Source organism: Rhincodon typus, chromosome 14 (genome assembly GCF_021869965.1).
Source record: "Rhincodon typus isolate 14 chromosome 14, sRhiTyp1.1, whole genome shotgun sequence".
In the NCBI taxonomy this organism is placed as follows: domain Eukaryota; kingdom Metazoa; phylum Chordata; class Chondrichthyes; order Orectolobiformes; family Rhincodontidae; genus Rhincodon; species Rhincodon typus.
Genome location: NC_063345.1, coordinates 19,101,607 through 19,121,698, shown reverse-complemented (window position 1 = coordinate 19,121,698; position 20,092 = coordinate 19,101,607). Strand labels below are relative to the sequence as shown.

The window sequence follows — 20,092 nt, the reverse complement described above, 5'->3', positions numbered from 1 at the left end:
TCAAGAAATGAAGTAAATCAAGAAATGAAGTAAATCAAGAAATGAAGTAAATCAAGAAATGAAGTAAATCAAGAAATGAAGTAAATCAAGAAATGAAGTAAATCAAGAAATGAGCCAAGAAAAAGGTAAGTTATGATAAAGAGTTGGATCAAGTTGTAAGAAACATGAAGGAACTGAACGCTGAAAAAATGAAAGTAAATTACATTGTCATTACTCCTTTGAAGAACTGAAGGGCAATTAATAATAATTCAGATTCTATTCTTTTGTAACTAATACTTAACTATATTCTATAACAGATTATTAATGAAGTTGTGCAAGTAAAACAGTTATATTAACTAGAAACTTTAAGCAGATCATCGTCTCTTACTGTTGACAAAAGTTCATGAACCAAGAAGTACAGTGAAAATTCAAAAGTACATTTTAAGGATGAAAACTGAAGGTCATATTAATAAATATCTATACCTTAACCAATGTTGCATACTAGTTAAAGCACACTACAAATGTCTTAGAGTCATACAGCATGGAAATTGACCCTTTGGCCCAACTCGTCCATGCTGACCAGGTTTCCCAAACTAAACAAGTCCCACTTGCCTGCATTTGGCCCATATCCCTCTAAACCTTTTCTATTCATATACCTATCCGAATGCCTTCTAAATATACCTGCATCTAATACTTTCTCTGGCAGTTCATTCCAGATACGCACCACCCTCTGTGTGAAAAAGTTGCCCCTCAGGTCCTTTTTAATCTTGTCCCTCTCAATTTTAAACTATGCCCTCTAGTTTTGAATTTCCCTACCCCAGGGAAAAGATCATTGCAGAAGATGTGATAACAAGGTGTAGAGCTGGATGAACACAGCAGGCCAAGCAGCATCAGAGGAGCAGGAAGGCAGAAGATGTATTCTGTGTGGATGCATGAAATGCATGTGAGACCTTGCATGCAAAGTGACCTGCAGAAGCATGCAATTTGTAGATGTCCCCGAGTTCCAAAGTGAGGTCCTGAAGCAAGTTGGTCAGAGAGCAGGCAAGGTGAGGTTGCTAAACTTGCATGGACAAAGGGTGGAGAAGCATAGGGTGCAAGGGGCTTGCAGAGACTCTGTGGTGAAGAATTCAGTGAAACATGGGGCATGGTGCTGCCAGGCTATCACCAGGACTTTCATGTCAGGAATTTGCATCATCTAGTTTCTTGCGAAGGAGAAATGGAAACTGCACTGAAGTGAGTTGGGATAATAATTAGATGTAAGTGCATGGAAATAAAGTTGTCGGTGGGATTCCAAACTCAACATTTAAAGCTTTAGGGAAAAATTGGAAATCTTCTCCTCAAAAGTTGAGATTCTAATTTTGTTTCATTTATGGCATATTTTCCCACTTTTCATGTCACCGCCCACATCATCCAAAGGAGCAGAAAATCCTGCCCTTTTCTGCCCTCCGTTTCCTTCTTAAATATATTCAGTGACTTTGCCTACACGGTGATTTGTAGCAAAGAACTCCACAGGTCCAGAAAGAACACTTGCAGATGACATACTCTGGTCTGTCCTCCTATCTTGTGTACGTCAAAACAAAGCTTCAGTGTGACCAGTATGTTCCTTTCCAAACTTTTTTTTTAAAAAACAGATTTTTCTCTCTGGAGGTTCACCACCATTTGAGTGAAGAGATTTCTCTTCATCTCAGTCCAAAATCAGCAACCCTATATCCTGAGACTGCAACTCTTTTTTTCTGACCCAACCTCCTCCGCAGTTCTGCCCAGTGCAAGGGAAACATCATCCCTGCATCCAGTTTGTTAGAACTTCAATTGTTTCAATAATATTCACTCTCATTCTTATAAACTCTTAATACAGTGAATACAGACCATATCATCATAATCACTTCTCATATGACAAACCTGCCATCCCAGGAATCAGTCTGGTGAACCTTTGTTGCACTCCCCTGACTGCAAGTATATCTTTTCTGAGGTAAGGAAACTAATACTCCAGAAGTGATTTCACCAAGGCCCTGGACAGCTGAAGTAAGACATCCTTTCTCCTGTAGTCAAATCATCTTACAATTAAGGCCAACATACAATTTGCCTTCTTAACTGCTTGCTCTACCTGTATGCTTACTTTCTTGATCAGTGTACAAGGGCATCCATTTGTACATTAACATTTCCCAATCTATCACCATTTAAGTAATACTCTGCCAATCTGATAACTTCATACTTATCCACAATATCCTGCATTTGCCAGGTATTTTCCCTCTCAATCAAGTTGTCTAAATCAGCCTAAAGCCTCTTTACATTCTCCTCACCATTCACAATCCCACCTAGTTTTGAGTTGTTAGCAAACTTGGAAATGTTACATTTGATTCCCTCATCCAAGTCATTGACACGTATTATGAATAGGTGGGTCCCAAGCACTGATCCCTGTGACACTCACTAACCTGCATTCCAAATGAAGACCAATTTATTCCTACTGTGTTTCCCGTTCACTAACCAATTCTCACGCCAAGCCAGCATGTTATCCAAAATGCTGTATGCTTTAATTATGCACAATAGCTTCTTATGTGGGACTTTACGAACAGCTTCTGAAAATTGAAATGCACCACATCTATTGGTTACTCCTTATCTATTCTAGTCTAAATATGTCCTCAATAATCTCTAAGCTTGTCATGATTACATGTTGACTTATCTACGCCTGTTGATATTTTCTAAGCATCGTATTATCAAATTCTTTATAATAGACTGTAGCATTTGTTTTAGACTGTCTTAAAATATATTTAATGAACCCCCTACCTTCAACCCCTCTTGAGGTGCAGAGTTCCAAAAGTTGCAGGACCCTTAGAGTCAAAAAAGTCTCCTCACCTTGGTCCTGAAAGGGTGACACCTAATTTTAAAATAGTGCTCCCTAGTCCTGAACTCCACTGGAGTAAATTGGAGGTGTTCATGTGGATATGTTCTTTCATCAACTCTGGGAATTGTGCAGAACTCTTGCGAAACCTACGCAAGAGATAATAAGAACCAGGACTTAAGCGAGGAGAGGGAAAGGGAGAGGTTGCCTGATGGTAATGATCTAAATCCAATTTTGTGCAAACACCGAAGTCAAAAGGGGAAGGATGACCAACAAGGGTTGATCTGACTTATGCAATGCCAGTTCAGTGATGTTGCTGAAAGTTCAAGGTTCAAAAGAAAGTTAACCTTTTACTCAAGATATACTGTTCCACGAAACTTAATAGTCTTTTATTTGTAATTTATTATCGTACTTTTACCAGAGCAATTTGCTCTGCACTCCTTTATAAGACTGTAGAAACAGCATTTACTAAAAATTATATTGCTTTTAACTCTTTTCAGATTTTGGTTCAGTGCAAAAATATTTTGCAAGGATAAAAAAGATAAATTTAAACCAATCCAGATTTTTTCCCGATTCTGCAGTTGTATTTTCACCGTCAAAACTATGTTGTAATTAAAATGACTAAACTCAGCAAGTTAGACTGCCTCATCTTAGCACAAGAAAGAAAATAAATGACCAACTGAATACAAATATTAAACAAAGGTTAATTGGCTTCACTGTCTGTAAATAGGCTGAATAGTATCACAGACAAGTACACATTGAGGCAAGTCTCCAGTGACCTTGTTGTTCAAACAATTATTTATTTACTCCCAGAACTAGCAGGGGTCTGTAAAGGATACAGAGCAGTCAGCCAAGGTCTAACTGAATGGTGGAACAAGATTGAGAAGTTGATTGGCCATCTCCAGTGCCTACATGACAGGTTTAGATATTTTCTAATCAACATTTTCAAGGTGTTACTACACTCCTCTGGAGCATGTGGGATTTGAACCCAGGCCTCCTCACTCGCAGTAGGGACACTACCTCCACACAAGAGCCACAGTTTTCACGTAAATGTGGACACGGGAATTTATAGTTGTAACAGCTGACACGAAAATATAACAGAAATATGGTACCATGAAATAAAGTATTGTAGGAAGTAGCTGTGAAGATGCACAAATTTTAAGCTCCAGGTATCATAAATAAATGGGTTTTCCCTTTTGGCTTCAGTTGTGAAGTGCCAGCAATCTTTAGCAGCGAATGGAAGTGAAAATGGATACTGGAATTGGGAACTAAAGTCTGCCGATAGCTGTGGAGTTAATCTGCAAGAATGGAATGGAGAAAATTGGAAAGAAAAAGCGCATTTTCCTGAAAGGGAGTATTAAGAACAGGATTCTGTTGTGGGATGACTCCATAGGTTCCAGGAATTCTCATTCAGTACCTCAGTTGATTCTTTACAAGGCCAGTAACATTAAGAACAGCCTCTAAAATGGGGGCTGCCTGTATTGCCAGTTCCTGATTTGTAGCCCAGCTGGGACCCAGCCTATGGATGCTGAGGCACACTAACTTCTAGATGGATACAGATGGGCCTAATATGGGGCGGAGAGAGGTCCAAATGACTGACTGCTCTGGAACCTCAAAGAAATTGAACTTAACACATAAATAGTTGTCTCTGTTCCTTCCTGTGACAGTTGGAAGAGGCTTTGACCTGTGACCTCTACCACCTAGAAGGACAAGAGCAGCAGTTGCATGGGAACACTACCATCTGCAGGTTCCATTCCAAATAACTCACCTTTCCAACTTGGAACTATATCGCCAATCCTTCACTATCATTAGGTCAAATTCCTGGAACTCCCTCCTTTCCTGTTCTTACACCTCAAGGGCTGCTGAAGTTCAAGGAGGCAGTTCACCACCACTACCCTCTCAAGGGCAATTAGGGATGGACCATAAATGCTGCCTCAGCCAGCAATGCCCACATCCTGGGAACAAATAAAAAATAGTGATGGGACTTACGTGGGTAAGTTAAAGGTTCTTGGAAATGCTGGTCAATCTTCAAGCAGAATATTACACAAAAGAACTTTGTTATCAACGGGGAATTTGAAGTCACAATGACTTGCATTCATACAGTAACTTTAATATAATAATGTATTCCAAAGTGCTTTACAAGAACATAATCAGGGAATTCATCAGTTTCAGATAACTTAAGTTCAAAGAGAAGAATATAAGAAGGTAAAGAATAGGAGATTAATGAGAGCAAACTGCCCTGCAAGCCTGCTCCACCATTCAATAAGCTCTTCTAATTGTGATGACTAATCTACTTTCCCGTCCATTCTCTACATCCCTCGATTCAGAGAATATAGAAATGATAGCTGGGAGTCTAGTGTTATTTCATCCAAGTGGAGCTGCAAGTATTATAGTGCACCTTAAATTGCTGCATTGTTAAGAATAATCATAATTGTTATTATTTATTTGAGCAGGACAGATAGATTAATGTCTCTTTTTAAGGGTTTACGAATGCAAAATCATTCCAGTATCCTCTATGCCATAGTTCTGCACTCCTAGCTATTTCATTGTACATCTATTGAGGAAATGAGGTCTACTGCAGTAGCATTCATTGGAAGTCCAAAAATATAAAAACACAGGAAATAACATTAACAAAAGTTTGAAATCTTGTCGATTTTTGCATTTATAGTCAGATGAGATCACACAGATCATGTAACAGAAAGGAATGTTGTTGCACTAAATGCTAACACTGTAGCAATGAAAATTCAAAAAACTGGTGTTAAAGAAGTTTCAACATGCAAGGTGTTATATTTACACAGTTGTACCCTACAATCCTCAATGTATTTAAGAACAGTAACTTGGAAAAATTTGATGATTTTGAGTGAAACTGGGATAAATCACAAAATGTAAGCAATTCCATTGACCTTGCCAAATGAATAACTAAATAACCTGATTTTAAATAATGAAAAATACTTTTGAAAACCAACCATTTGCTACATATATTAGTGTAGAGTGGTATTTAGAAGGTTTTAAAAGTATGGTCTTATGTCTCAAAGAATCCATTTAATTTTCAGAGACTTCCTGAAGGTCTACTCGTGATCTTGTCAAATGGAACTTCCTAAATGATGATTCATTCATCCTAGAGGCAAGAGTGGATTTGTAGGCAGGGACAGATGTGAGCAAAATATTTTCTGAACCACACAAAAAAAAAATCACAGGGTCTTGACTGGCAATGAAAATAAACAGCACTTCAAATTCTGTGCTCTTTTATGCTGGTTACATTGATTTTGTGTGCATTCTGAAAGAAAAATGCTACAACTAAGTGAAATCTACCTCACAATGCAGATCTTCTGCTGTTTATAAGATTAATTAACAAGAATTTTGCCTTTTTCTAAAACAAATCAATAGGAATAAAATCACAGCATAAATGTATTGTATAATGATTTATATGATGATGTGAAACATTTAAAGCATCAGTCGTGAAGCTGTATTTCGAAATAAGTTGAAATTGTTTCCTGGGAGGTAAACTCCAAGTTTTACCTTGTTGACACCTTCACAACTAATAACTGATCACAGCAACCAGCCACACAAGAACACTGTACATGACTGCATGACAGTTATTTGTACTTCCGTTGTAGCTATCAAAGATTTAATATAGAAGTCAAAAGTTTCAAGAAACATAGTCGGGGGAAAACATCTAGACTGTCAAGCTTATTCTGCCATATCTAGTCTGTATTCCAACTATATATGCCAACATTTGCTCCACATCCCTAATATATTTTCCTTAACAAAAAAATCTATCAAACCCAAACTTGACAGTCAATGTAGCATCAACTGCAGTTTGTGGGGAAAAATTCCCAACTTCTACCATTGTTTGCATGTGTAAGTACTTACACTCCTGAAAGGTCACTTTTAAAAGGTCACTGATCTATAATTCTATTTGTTTCCACAGATGCTGCCTGATCTGCTTTGTACTTCTCGCCAATATCTGTGTGTGTTTCAGATTTCCAGCGTCCACAGTAATTTGCTCTTTTAACTCCTTCCTGTTCCCTAGTCACTGACAGAGGCTACATAGGCTATTCACAGGCTCCAGACTTAGAATAGAATTAGGTTTATTGTCACGCGTACTCAAGTACAGAAGTACCAGAGTACACTGAAAAGTTTACAATGTCACCCCACATGGCGCCATCTTGGGTACAAAGTACCTTGGTACAAATCTTAGATACAAAAATAGAGAAATAAAGAAGGAAAAGGTTACATTACCTCACAGTGATTCATTGTATAAGTTAGAAAATAAGACAACGTGAAAAGGATAATCATTACAGTCAGATAAACAGATTACAGATAAACATTATATTGCTGTAGATCAGTGCAGGGGCTTCCATACATGACCTGACAGGGCTCGCAAGCCACTGACCAGCTGCATCGGTCCCCAGTCCAACTGTTCCCGCTCCAGCCCTCCACCATTCTGCTCCATGCCTCCAGCTCCCTCTGCTCTGGGCCTCCAACTCGCTCCGCTCCGACTCTCAGCTGCTCTCGGCCTCCAACCTGCCCTACTTCGCTCTGGGCCTCAGCTGCTCCAGCGTAAGTTTACTTTTTCTAAAAGCAAAACACTTTAAATCTTAGAAAAAAAGAGACAGGAAGAAAATGAAAAAAAAAAGGAAAAACAGGCGGATGGACGAGCCCTGGGCTGAGGAGCCAGAAAGTGCCTACTCCGCCATCTTGGACAATCTTCATAGACCATTGAATGGCCTATTCTGTGCTGTCCTTTCCAACTAGACTGAGATAATTCTGTTGGGATTGGGATGTCCGTGGACATTGTCTTTGCAGTTGGCCCTGCCTCTCAGCACTTCTATTAAATACTGAGGCGAGACTCCGACATTATATCCTGCTCACTCAAATTTTCCTGCTTGAGCATCCTATCTCCGCCTCAGTCTCCGCTCACCTGCTCATTCATGCCTTTGCTACCTTTAGACTTAATAATTTCAAAGCTGTCCTGGCCGCCTTCCATGTGCCTCTCATCAAACTGGTCTTTAACTAACATTATTAATAATGATTCCAGCCTACAAGATATCTGAAGCATTCTGTACCTCCTGCTATTATATATGAGATAGTAGGAACTTCCGAAGCTAGAGTCTGAGATAACAAGGTGTGGAGCTGGAGGAACACAGCAGGCCAGGCAGCATCAGAGGAGCAGGAAAGCTGACTTTTCGGGTCTGGACCCTTCTTCAGAAATTAAGGCTTGTAAAGTCCACATGGAGACCATTGGGTTGTACGGTTAAACCCAATGGTCTCAATGTTGACTTTGCAAGCTTCAAAATCTCCCCACCCCCAACCTCATCCCGACCAGCACCCCCTCTCGCCCCCACCTCCTTGACCTGTCCGTCTTTTCTCCCACCTATCCGCTCCTCCCACCTCACTGACCAACCCCCACCCCCACTTCCTACCTACACTCACCTCACCTCTACTAGCCTCATCCCCGCCTCCTTGACTTGTCCATCTTCCCTCCCACCTATCCGTCCCTCCACCTCACTGACCAACCCCCATCCCAACTCCCTACATACACTCACCTTTACTAGCTTCATCCCTGCCTCCTTGACCTGTCCGTCTTCTCTCCACCTGTCTGCTCCACTATCCACCTTCTATCATCGCCTCCCCCTTTCTCTATTTATTTCAGAGCCCCCTTCCCCTTCCCCATTTCTGAAGAAGGGTCCAGACCCGAAACATCAGCCTTCCTGCTCCTCTGATGCTGCCTGGCATGCTGTGTTCATCCAGCTCTATACCTTGTTATCTGCTATTATATATAATGCTTCTAGTTACTTCTGTCATTAACAAGAGTGTGTTTCGAGTTGAAATCATGTATTAGACCACCATTATCTGGCAAAGGTTGTTTCCTTCAGCCTTAACAGCATTACATTTGGTCGTGCATTGCCAATATTGAGCTTATGTAAAGTGAAGCCGTGAAGAAATAAAATCATTCCGTGTGCTGGTCATTCAATCCAAACGGCATGGAACACTCCAGTTAATACTTGCCATCTAAGCTCAAGCTGATAGAATCTGCATTGTCTGGTAACTTATAAACAAAAGTAGCAAATAAGTTTACTTATTACACTGGTATTTATTAAGACTGGCTCCTTTAAAATACCAGTAAAGAAATAAGCCACAAGAAACTTGTGGAAAACCAAAACGTTAGCAATTTTGTAAACACCACTGAAGATTTATAATGCTTTTCAGGGGTATGGTTGCATAGTGGTTATGTTGCACGTCCTGACTTGGCAACAGGAGATTTAAATTTAATTTAATTAAACAAACCTGCACTAAACAAAAGCTAACATTGGTAACGGAGACCACGAAACTAGCAGATTGTTGTAAAATCCATTTGGTTCACTAACCTCCTTTAGAGATGAGAATCTGCCATGTTTAGCCAGCCTGGCCTATAGTTAACTCCAGATCCACAGCAATATGGTTACCTCTCAACTGGTCTCTGAAATGGCCTAGCAAATCATTCAGTTATATTCAAGATGACTCATTACATCCTTTTTCAGATCATTAGGGATATGCAATAAATACTGCTTTTCCCAATGATGCTCATGGGCTATGAATGAATTACATAAGTGAATATTTTCTCATTAAGAAACTAAAATATCTAAAATTACAGATCTAAAATGTGGGCCAATTTGTGGAATACATGCCCACATCAAAATCAGGAGTTGGGATACTACTATCTTTTTTCTCCCTTCTATTACGTTGAAAGATAATTTATCTCCATCCTCATACCGCACACAATTCATTTACAGATTGTATGTAAGTGCATTTCTCATAAAGGGGCAGAGAGTGATTGACTTATCACTTCTCTCTTGCTCTCTCTAGGAGAAAGTTCTTGCTTCCTCCTGCACTTTTCACAGGATCACCTAATTTCTGGCATTGCACATGTGGACAGAAGCTATTTGGAGATAACAATGTGCTGCCCGACTGAAGTCACTATAATAGTATTGTTTCAAGTTTGTGTTTAGATAATGATTATCAACAGGCTATTCAACAATTGAGGGCAAAGTTCAAACTGTCCTCTACAGTTGTCCGTGCAGGCACACTTTTCAGTATTGGATCAGAATCAGGAATGGTGATTCTTCCTAACAAAGGCCACAAAGGGCAACTGTCATATATATCATGTGGCTCACTTACCTGAATCTGGAATGTTTCAATCTGCATAGATCTATACAATATCTTTAACTTTAAAAACTTTAAAAGATTATGTTTTAGGGTAAAATTGAGGAATGAAGAGGGAGTATGTGACTGGTTCTGAATTCTGTCAGACAACATGCTCGGTGGGTTGATTATTTAAGATTAAAGGGTGGCCCAGGTTATTTTACCAGGATGATTATGTTTTCTCCTTCGTATAATCTTCTAGCCTCCCATTTAACAATTCAGTGATCCCTCGAGTGCCTCACCTCAAACATTTCATTAACCATGAGCCAGGTCTCTGATAGCTTTGTTGATAAATTACCGTTACCGGTATTATGGTCCCTGTAGACTCCCATAACTTCTCTCGTGTGCAATGGCAAGGGTATCACTGTTGACTCTGGGTAGATCATTAGCCTCCAAGAATCATACGAATGTATTAGAAATATCAGGTTTTATAAATGGTTATACTTTAAACTGTCTAGTTAATTCTAAGACAGAATGGAGGTGGAGGTTTGGAAGATAATTAGTTGGCATTTCTACCTGGATAAAAGAGCCATGTTATTCATGTTATCATGGAAATGGACTTTGAGGAGGGAGCAAACCAAAGAAAGCCAGTATTGGCTTATTGGGTTTCACAATGAGGTCAATCTGCAAGAATCTGAGAGAGTAGAAAGATAGAGCTAGTCAGCATGTGTCATTCCCCACATTCAACCCACAGGTGACAGATTGGATTGCAGAAGCCAAGTTTGGGAAAATTTAAACAAAGTCAGAGAGAGAAATCTCCAAAGTAACCCTCACTCTGAAGTCAGTTCAGGGATTAGAAGTCATCCAGATAGAAAAAGGGAAAAATGAACCATGACATCAGAAGCTGTGGATAGATTCTGACTGGCTCCTTCAGAATGAAGTCCACTTAAGGGAGAGAATGAAGTATAATCTTGAAGGAGGTTTCTGAGACAACTGAATAGTTAAATGGGGGATATTCTTTTCTGTAGTTGTGTACTAAAGTCTACTAAAATAAAACATAGTTCATTTGGTACAGAAAAATTATTCAAACTTGAAATCTTGTGTGACCTTTCGAGTTAGTGAATGGGAGTTTAAAATTTATTTTTACAAGTTATGGGAGTCTACAGGGACCATAATACCGGTAACGGTAATTTATCAACAAAGCTATCAGAGACCTGGCTCATGGTTAATGAAATGTTTGAGGTGAGGCACTCGAGGGATCACTGAATTGTTAAATGGGAGGCTAGAAGATTATACGAAGGAGAAAGAATAGAAGGTATCACTGAAGCAGTCAGATGATTAGGGTACGAGGACATTTGTGAAACATAAACATGTACTGAGCCAATGGGCTGTTCCTGTGCATTGAATTCTTTGTATTACCTAGAAAAGGGCTAGGATTTTCTCTTTTTGGGATGAAGTGTAGGGGGTTGTGGGTTCATGTCATATAGCAACTAATACACCACTCCCTCCTCCAAGAAAACTCAACCTATTGGGCATCATTAAGCTTGCTAACAGCTGATTGGCAAGCATCAGCAAATTTCTCAGCTTATCACTGCCCTTGAAATTAGCTGGTAGCTTCTGGAGACTGGGAAACCAATCAGAAACCAGTAGCCTCTGGTTCCTCAAGACCATCGTAGAGGCTGACTTCTCAGGGGATGCAACAGCATAAAGATAAAACATTTCCTTATCATGAAGAAAGGGGATGTTAGAAGGTCAGAAGCAAGGGCAGGCAAAGATGCTTTTGTATGCTACGCTGCCAATTACACGTCCCTTTCCAGCAAATAGGTAACTCTGGGAACTAGCCTCCTTTTTTGCCTGCTGGGAAGGCAGATACCTGTAATGGGGCAGATCGAGGCCCATAAGTGGCTGTAAATTGCTGCTAAAAGTCCCTAATGGATCTTCTCACCCAGGTCCTAATTGCTAGGATGGCAGAAAGGAGATGAGTGCATCTCCAGGGCCAACTGGCCCAATTATTTCCCTTTCTTGCCACCTCTCTTGTCACTTCCAGGGAGGGGAAGATGTGTCCAAGGGTTTTTTAAAAATCTATTCATAGGATGAGAGCATTGCGGGCAAGGCCAGCATTTATTACCCATCTCAACTGCCCTGAGGACAGTTAAGCATCAAGCACATTTCTGTGGGTCTGGAGTCACATGTAGGCCAGACCAGCTAATGATGGCAGTTTCCTTACCTAAAGGCCTTTAGTGAATTAGATAGGTTTTCCCAACAATTGACAATGGTCATCATTAGAATTTTTATTGATGTCAAATTCCACCATCTGCTTGTGTTTACACTCCAATAATTCATCCTGTGATTGATTCTATTTGCACCTAGTACAGACATGAAAAACCTTATGACAGCTGCAAAAAGTTTAATACTCTTTGGAATTTTAAGCACATTTGCGTCATTGGCTTTATGTAAAAAAAATAGTTGCAAACACAGTTTGTCTGAGATTAAAATGCAAGTACCCAATTCCTTCACTGACTGTTCACAATTGTTCAAACTTCTGCTGACCATATTCAAACTGGCACTGTATCTTGTTCCCATATCACACTATTTCTTCCAGGCCTACACTGGTTTCTCGGTCCAGCAATCCTCAAATCAGAAGTTTTCATTATTTTATTCCCATTTTTTGCACTATTGCCATGTTCTTTGCTTTCCTTTGATTCAAGAATCAGTTGAATTCAGTTGTGAGTATGTTCAATGATTAAGCATCAACAACTCTGAGCTAAGAATTTTTTTTCTTCTCCTTCTTTTGCTTTGACACCGAGAACTCCAGTTTCTTTCACAAAGAACAATCCAGTTAATCCTGCGCCACGTTCTTTCTTCATGTTGTTGCAATTTGGTCTCCTCCAAGTATTCACTCAATTCTCTTTCAGATGTTGCTTTTTAATGTTTTCCTCTATTCGACAGCGCACTCCAAATCCTAAGTACTCATCATGTCAGAAGTTCTTTATCTTACCTCTGGTTTATCAAACTTCTTAAATCTATGCTCTCTAGTATCGATCCCTAAACTATTTGGAACAAGTTCTCTTTCCTTTACTTTATCCGATTAATTGATCATTTTAAGCAGCTCTACAAAATCTACTGTTAGCCTTCTCAGCTGCAAGAACTATCCCAGCTTCTCCACTCTATCTACACAAACTCTTATTCCTCATGCGTGGAAACGTTCTAGTAAATCTTTTGTGTATCCTCTCAAGCCTTCGGATCCATTCCTATCCATGGACATACTCCTCCAGTTGAAACAAAGATGGTGTTTTCTACATGTTTGGCTGAATTTCCTGGCTTTTTAAAACACCTGAATGTTTTCTATGTTTGAGAATGTAATGAAACTTTACGAGAATCTTCTCCTCTTTAATATTCTGCCTGCATGCTTAGATTCCAATTTAATTGGGTCATTTCCTGTTGAATTTATTAAAATTAGCCCTTAATAATGTTATAGTAAATAGCTCCTGCCCTTTCTCTAGAATTAAGCTAAACTTTATGACGCGATGATCACTATTTCCAAGGTGCTTCCACCATTGCCACTCTCTACTAGATTCAGTTCACTCCCCAGGACCACACCATAATGCTTTCTCCCTCATTGGAAGAAAGAGGCATGACTGATCAAAACAATTCTCATAAGCACACCAAAAATGTATACCCATCTTTGTCCTACATACCATCACTGCTCCTTTAATATTGATTGAGATAGTTAAGGTCTCCCATTATCACAACGCTATAGTGCTACGTAATTTCTTTGCAAATCTGTTTGTATTATACAATAAACTTAGCAACATAGTGGCTCCATTATTGTTTCTTAACTCTAACCAAATTGATGCCGCCCTTGGTCTCTCAATAATATTTTGTGTTTTTCACAATGTAATATTTTGCTTAACCAAAATGTTACCCATACTCATTTTTCCCTTCCTTATCTTTCTTGAATATTATGTGCCCAAGAATATCAAGATCCGGATCTCCCTTTTTTTAAACCTGGTCTCAGTCATACAACAGCATCACATTGCCATTTGGTTAAGTGCTCCTGGGCTCACTAAGCTTATCAACCATACTTTCTAGATTTACTCAAAAGTACACAAAATCAAAGTCTCTGTATTTTCAATGATACCACCTGATTTTGCATTAATTCTAACTCTGTCTCTTATTCCAGTCCTCTGTGCACCTTTGCCTCCTTCTCACTTTGCCACCAGTTTCACATCATTAGCAAACCTGTACACATTACAATTTGTCCTTTTATCGAAATCATGGATATAATTGGAAATAACTGAAACCCAAGCATTATTCTTTGTAGCACCCAACTATTGAAATGTTTGCAATGTAAGGAAATACAGCAGCAAATCTGCACACAACATGGCCCTCAAAAAGAACCCATAGAAATCACCTAGACCCATCCCGCTACTCTACCCCTGTAACCCTGTATTTCTCATGGCTAATCCACCTAGCCAGCACATCCCTGGACATTACAGTTCAATTTAGCCTGGCCAATCCACCTAACCTGCACATCTTTGGACTGTGGGAGGAAACCGGAGCACCCGGAGGAAACCCATGCAGACACAGAGAGAACATGCAAAGTCCACACAGATGACCAGACAATCTATTTAAGTTACATTTAATGAAGGTTAGAAGCCATGAAGCAAGGAGAGTGACTCCAGTCTTCTTCAAATATCATGTTCATTTGAGAAGGCAGATAGGAGTTTGACATAATGTTTCATCCAACAGATAACTTAGTCTCAGATGAAGGCTATTCCAATGAGCAAAGTGACTTTAAAGCTATAATGGTCAACAAAATTGCAGAGCTACAATTGAAAATACTTTTCTACACCATTATTCAATTCCACACATTTGCAGATAAAATATGGAACAAGTCAAAGTATTCTCATGTCTTTATGACTGAATCCAACACAGCACCACACTTGTGCAACCCAATTAAATTGCACCACACTAGTGCAACCCAATTAAGTTTAACATCAATTTGTTGTTCTACTCTGTAAAACCAAGTGGTGAAGGATAGTGGTTCTTCCACACATGAACAAAACGTACTACTAACCCAGGAGGTTGCAATCAATAGCTCTGGAGACACATACAGCTTTAACATCTTTTTATAGCTCTCATGTTTTTCTAGTTGGATCATAATAACATTAAGAAAATGTAAAAAACTAACAGAAGTAAAGCCTGGTTTTGCACAGTTAACGTGCACCCACATACAGTTAAACACTCAGTTCATGCACATTCAATGCAATATGTTGATCTGCATTATAGACTCATTTTACATTTCGTTATTTGGGGTTGACTAAGCCTTTAAGACTGGAAAATATTCAAATGAGTGAGGGTGGCTGCCCTTGGCACACTGGGTCAAATGCACCCATGATATCATCAAGAACGCTTAGAAAACTAAATCCAATGAGAATCAGGCAGGAGTCATACCTAGCACAAAAGAAGATGGCTGTGGGTGGGGAAGATCAATCATCTCAGCTTCAGGACATCTTCACAGGAGTTCCTCAGTGTAGTGACCCCAGCCCAGTCATTGTCAGATGCTTCATTAATGAGCTCCCCTCCAGTACAAGATCAGAGGTGTAGATATTGATGATGATTGCACAATGTTCAGCACCGACATTCCCACTAAGCTGCATGTGTGCACAGCTGCTCCAACGTTCTACGTGTGGCAGTCACCTCGGCACACCGATTATGACGCTGACTTCTGGTTCTGGAAGTCAATGCCCCGCACAGGTCTCGAAAGACCACGTAGCTAGTAAGAAAATTAGATGGTTCAGCACCATTCACAATGCCTCAGCAAGACCTAGACAATATTTGGGCCTGGGCTGGTAAGTGCCATGTAACATTTATGCCACACAAACACCAGGCAATGACTATTTCCAACAAGAGAAGATTCAAGCATGCTCCTCATCTTAAAATTCAATGACATCACCATTGTTGAATCCCACACTATCAACATCTGGGGTTACCACTGATGAGAAACTGAACTGGACCAGTCACATAAGTATTGTGGCTACAAGAGCAGGTCAGAGGCTAGGAATACTGCAGCAACTAACTCACCTCTTGATTTCCCAAAGCCCGCCCAAGATCTACAAAGCACAAGTCAGGAATGTGATGGGAGACTCTCCACTTGCCTGGATGAGTACAACTCAAGCAACACTATGAAGCTCGACACTATCCAGGACAAAGCGGTCTGCTTATTTGGCACCCAACTAACAGCTTCAACGTTCACTGCCACCAACCCCAATGCACAGTGGCAGCAATGTGTATCATCTACAAGATGCACTGCAACCACTTACCAACAGTCCTTAGACAGTACCTTCCAAATTTACAACCTCTACCACCCAAAAGGACAAGGGCAGCAGAAACTTAGGAACACCACCACCTGCAAGGTCCCCTCTAAGCCATTCACCATACTGACTTGGAAATATATTACAATTCCTTCAGCCTCGCTGGGTCAAAATTTTGGAACTCCCTCCCACAAACCCAGCACGTGGGTGTACCTACATCAGGTGGACTGCAGCAGTTCAAGGCAGCTCACTTCCACTTTCTCAAGGGCAACTTTAAACTTTGGCCCAGTCAGCGATGCCTACATCCCATGAACGAGTTTAAGAAGTTATCAAAATGGTTTTCTATGACAGCATTACGTACACAGAATTCACATAATGTTTCAGGTAGAGGAGCCAATTCTCCCTAAAGATTAAAGTACATTTATATGCATCAGGGGTTATGAAGAACAGCCACTCTTCAGAAACTGACAACTAAGTTTCATCTATTTGGTTTGGCAAATTGGATATATTTACTTCAGCAATCTTACTGAAACATTGAGAGTCTGTCTATGCAAGAACACAGATGGTTATTCTTCCCTGCTTCTTTAATGTGAATCAAGATCAGAAGAGATCTCCAGCAAATGTTAAAATAAGTTTTAAATGTTAATGTACAGCAAAGCACTGCCTCACAAAGCAAACAGTAACTTTGAACATAAAATACAGCACAATGTAAGAGGGAAAACTCCCTTCATTTTGACAGTTGATACCATTGTAATTAATGACCCTTCTACTGAAATAGGTGAGTTGAATCAATCTAAAACAAATTATGGTATCTTTTCATTGACATCATTGACATCCATTCACATCAAGCTTGAATACATAGGATTATTCGTAAAGTACTCCAAACATCTGGCACAAAACCCTCAGGACTTGAAAGTTAGTCCATTCAGTTAGTGAAGGCTTTTTTGAAAGAAAAATTAGCTTTAAATCATATCAAAATATTTGCTGTACACCAACTATTATAAAAAAAGCAAGTGCTTGAGAAACTCAAATCTGGTAGCATGGTACAGAAAACTGCAGAGATCAGTGGTCATCCCCACCTCTGACCTTATGATGAAGGAAGGTCATTGATGAAGCAGCTGAGGATGGTTGCGTCTAGGACATCATCTAGAGGGGATCAGGGCTCCTCTGCTGCAGAGGTAGTGTCCCTAACCTTTGGCCCGGGTGACTAGGGTTCCGGGCCCATCTGCTCCAAAGGTGTGTAAAACATTTCTGAGCAGGTTGATTCAAAAGGTATCTACTATGAAGAGCTTGGGGTTCTTGTAGTACAATGGCAGGGTCCCTACCTCTGAGCCAAGAGGCCCAGATTCAAGTCCCACCTGCTCCAGAGGTGCGTAATAACATCTCTGAACATTTTGATTAGGAAGATATTCAGCCTGAGAAGCTGAAAAGACTGATCCCAACCAATGCAACCATCTTACTTTCTGCTAGGTCTCTAACCAACAGCTGTGTTCCTGATTCACTTCAATTTTGCCAGGGCTCTTTTATTTCACACACAGAATGTTGGAGAAACTGAACAGATTTGACAGCATTTGCGGAAAGAAATAAAGCCAGCGTTTCAAGTCTCCAGTATTCCCTGAATTTTGTTTTTATTTGCGACGTTTCACTTGTTCTAATGTTGCACAGTTCAGTCACTCATCTCAACTAAAGCAAGCACTGGAAATCTGAAAACCAACCAGAAACCTGTCACTGCAGCCAGGGCATCTGCTTTTCCCCCCAGACGCTACTTAACTTAACTGAGTATTCCCTACATTTTCTCTCATTATCTCACTGAGGAAAACCTACCACTTCCAAAATCATTTCCAAAAGGATTTCTGTTTGGTTCAAGTACTAAGCTTTGACATAACTCCCAACAAGGAGACAAACAAAGCTCCACTGGTTTGCAACAAACATCATTCTTTCTGCTAAATGTAAGATACGGCTCTTCATGTAACATGTTGCATATGACATACAGCTTCTTAGACTTTACGATGGACCTCCCATATATCAGGGATGATCTTTCTCTGCACCTTTTCTGTAGCTGTGACACTACATTCTGTTCTATTACCCTGATGCAGTGTGTAAAGTATGCTTTGCCAGGAGTGTAGGCAACACCATACTTTTCGCTGTATCTCTGTACACGTGACAATAATTAATCAAATCAAATAAGATGCACAAAACGTGCTAATCACGTCTTACATCGCAGAGACAGCGTTTGGATGCAGCAACTTTTGCCGAGTTGGAATGGTTTCTGGGGAAGTTGGACGGGAAGCTGTGGCACTGCCTGAAGACCTGGACAATTGGCACTCACCAGTTTTAAACTGGATGCTCGGCTCATTGAGAGCCTCCAACTCTTTCAGGAACATCACGTAGAGAATCCCGAACGAGTTCTGGATGCCGAAAATGGAGCCGTTGCACCAGGTGCTGGCGAAAACCACTAGCCAGCCGAAGCCGCCTTCGGGGACGGGGGAGCCGGGCTGTGCTCCCGGAGCGGAGGCCGCCTGTGCCGGGAGCTGGGGGGCGCTGCCCTCCGGCTCTTCCGACTGCAGCTCAGCCACCTCCCACATCTCCACCGTCTGCTTCAGCTCTGCCGTCTCGCCGTCCATCTCCCCCCTCCTGCCAGGGAGCTGCGTGCACTTGTTTTCCCAATCGGTTTGGTCTGCACCCGATGCTTTTATATAATGTGTTTTTTTTTGGCCTGACTTAACCCGTCGCCAGGGTTTTGGACCGATATACAGTCAAACAGCCCGGGGCGAGTTCTCTCTATGGAAATATACAAAATCCCCAAGTGTTAAACGTGCGTGTCGTCGCCCGTTACCAGAATAAATGGAAGTATCAAAATCAATCAGTTGCAGAGGAAACGGATCCCCAGACATTGCACAAACAGCAGAGGCTCCGCCTCTTTCTACACAGAAAGATAATGGGCGGGGGGTAACACTGGTCAGGTCTGCCCAAGGACTGAGTCAGGAGCACTTTACTCCAAACCTACACTCCAGTCCCAAGATAGTTATAAACAACAACTAAATGCCACTGAAGCTAATCAAGATCAGCCCTATCAGTGCAATATTCACATGGTGGTGAGGAGAATGCTGTGGGTTTCCCCCCCCCCCTCAAGTTTGCAACAGGTCCTGTTTCTCTCCAATAAAGCTGGCTGACCTACTGAGTTCCTCCGTGTTTTTTTTTCCCCCTGTTTTCTTTTTAGTTCAGTTTTTCCAGCATGATGTGGAGGTGCCGGTGTTGGACTGGGGTGGACAAAGTCAGAACTCACGACACCAGGTTATAGTCCAACAGGTTTTTATTTGAAAGCACAAACTTTCGGAGCCTCAGTCCTCCTTCAGGTGTTAGTTAGAGAGGTAGTTTCAGACACAAAATTTATACGTAAAAGATCAAAGGTTCACACCATTGATGAGGACGTACTAAACAAACCTAAGATGCTGTTAAATCTTTAATCAGTTAGAAGGTTTTAATTGATTAATATGTAATATGTAAATTCCCAATTGCCTTTCAAGTCACGGTCCTGAGAGAACTAAGCGTTTTATCGGTGGAAAGGAGAGGTGACAATTTAGGTCAGACAATGTATGTTATGTGTGAGACCTTGTTCAGAACCTGTTTGTGTTTTAGTTTGGAGTCAGACTGGTTTTATTTCTAAAGTGGGACAGTTGTAATCTGGACATGCAGTTCCAACATTAAGTCCTCACCTGTTATAGCCATAGATTCATATCGGTGTGTCAATAAATTGAGAAACTAATAAATGGCAATAGTTATGCCATTGGTAAATCTTTCAATACTTCACTTGAGCATAGGAGGTTGAGTG

General features: G+C 40.6%; 1 protein-coding gene across 1 annotated transcript in view; it reads right to left on the bottom strand.

The window, feature by feature from the left end:
- The window catches only part of LOC109936017 (monocarboxylate transporter 8), a 74,629-nt gene extending 55,411 nt beyond the window's left edge, over positions 1 to 19,218 (bottom strand). Inside the window, exon 1 of the mRNA XM_020534636.2 lies at positions 18,590 to 19,218. Within this exon, the coding sequence (XP_020390225.1) occupies positions 18,590 to 18,884 (295 nt within the window). The 5' untranslated portion in view covers positions 18,885 to 19,218. The remainder of the gene's footprint in view (positions 1 to 18,589) is intronic.
- Between the last annotated feature and the right edge of the window lie 874 nt (positions 19,219 to 20,092).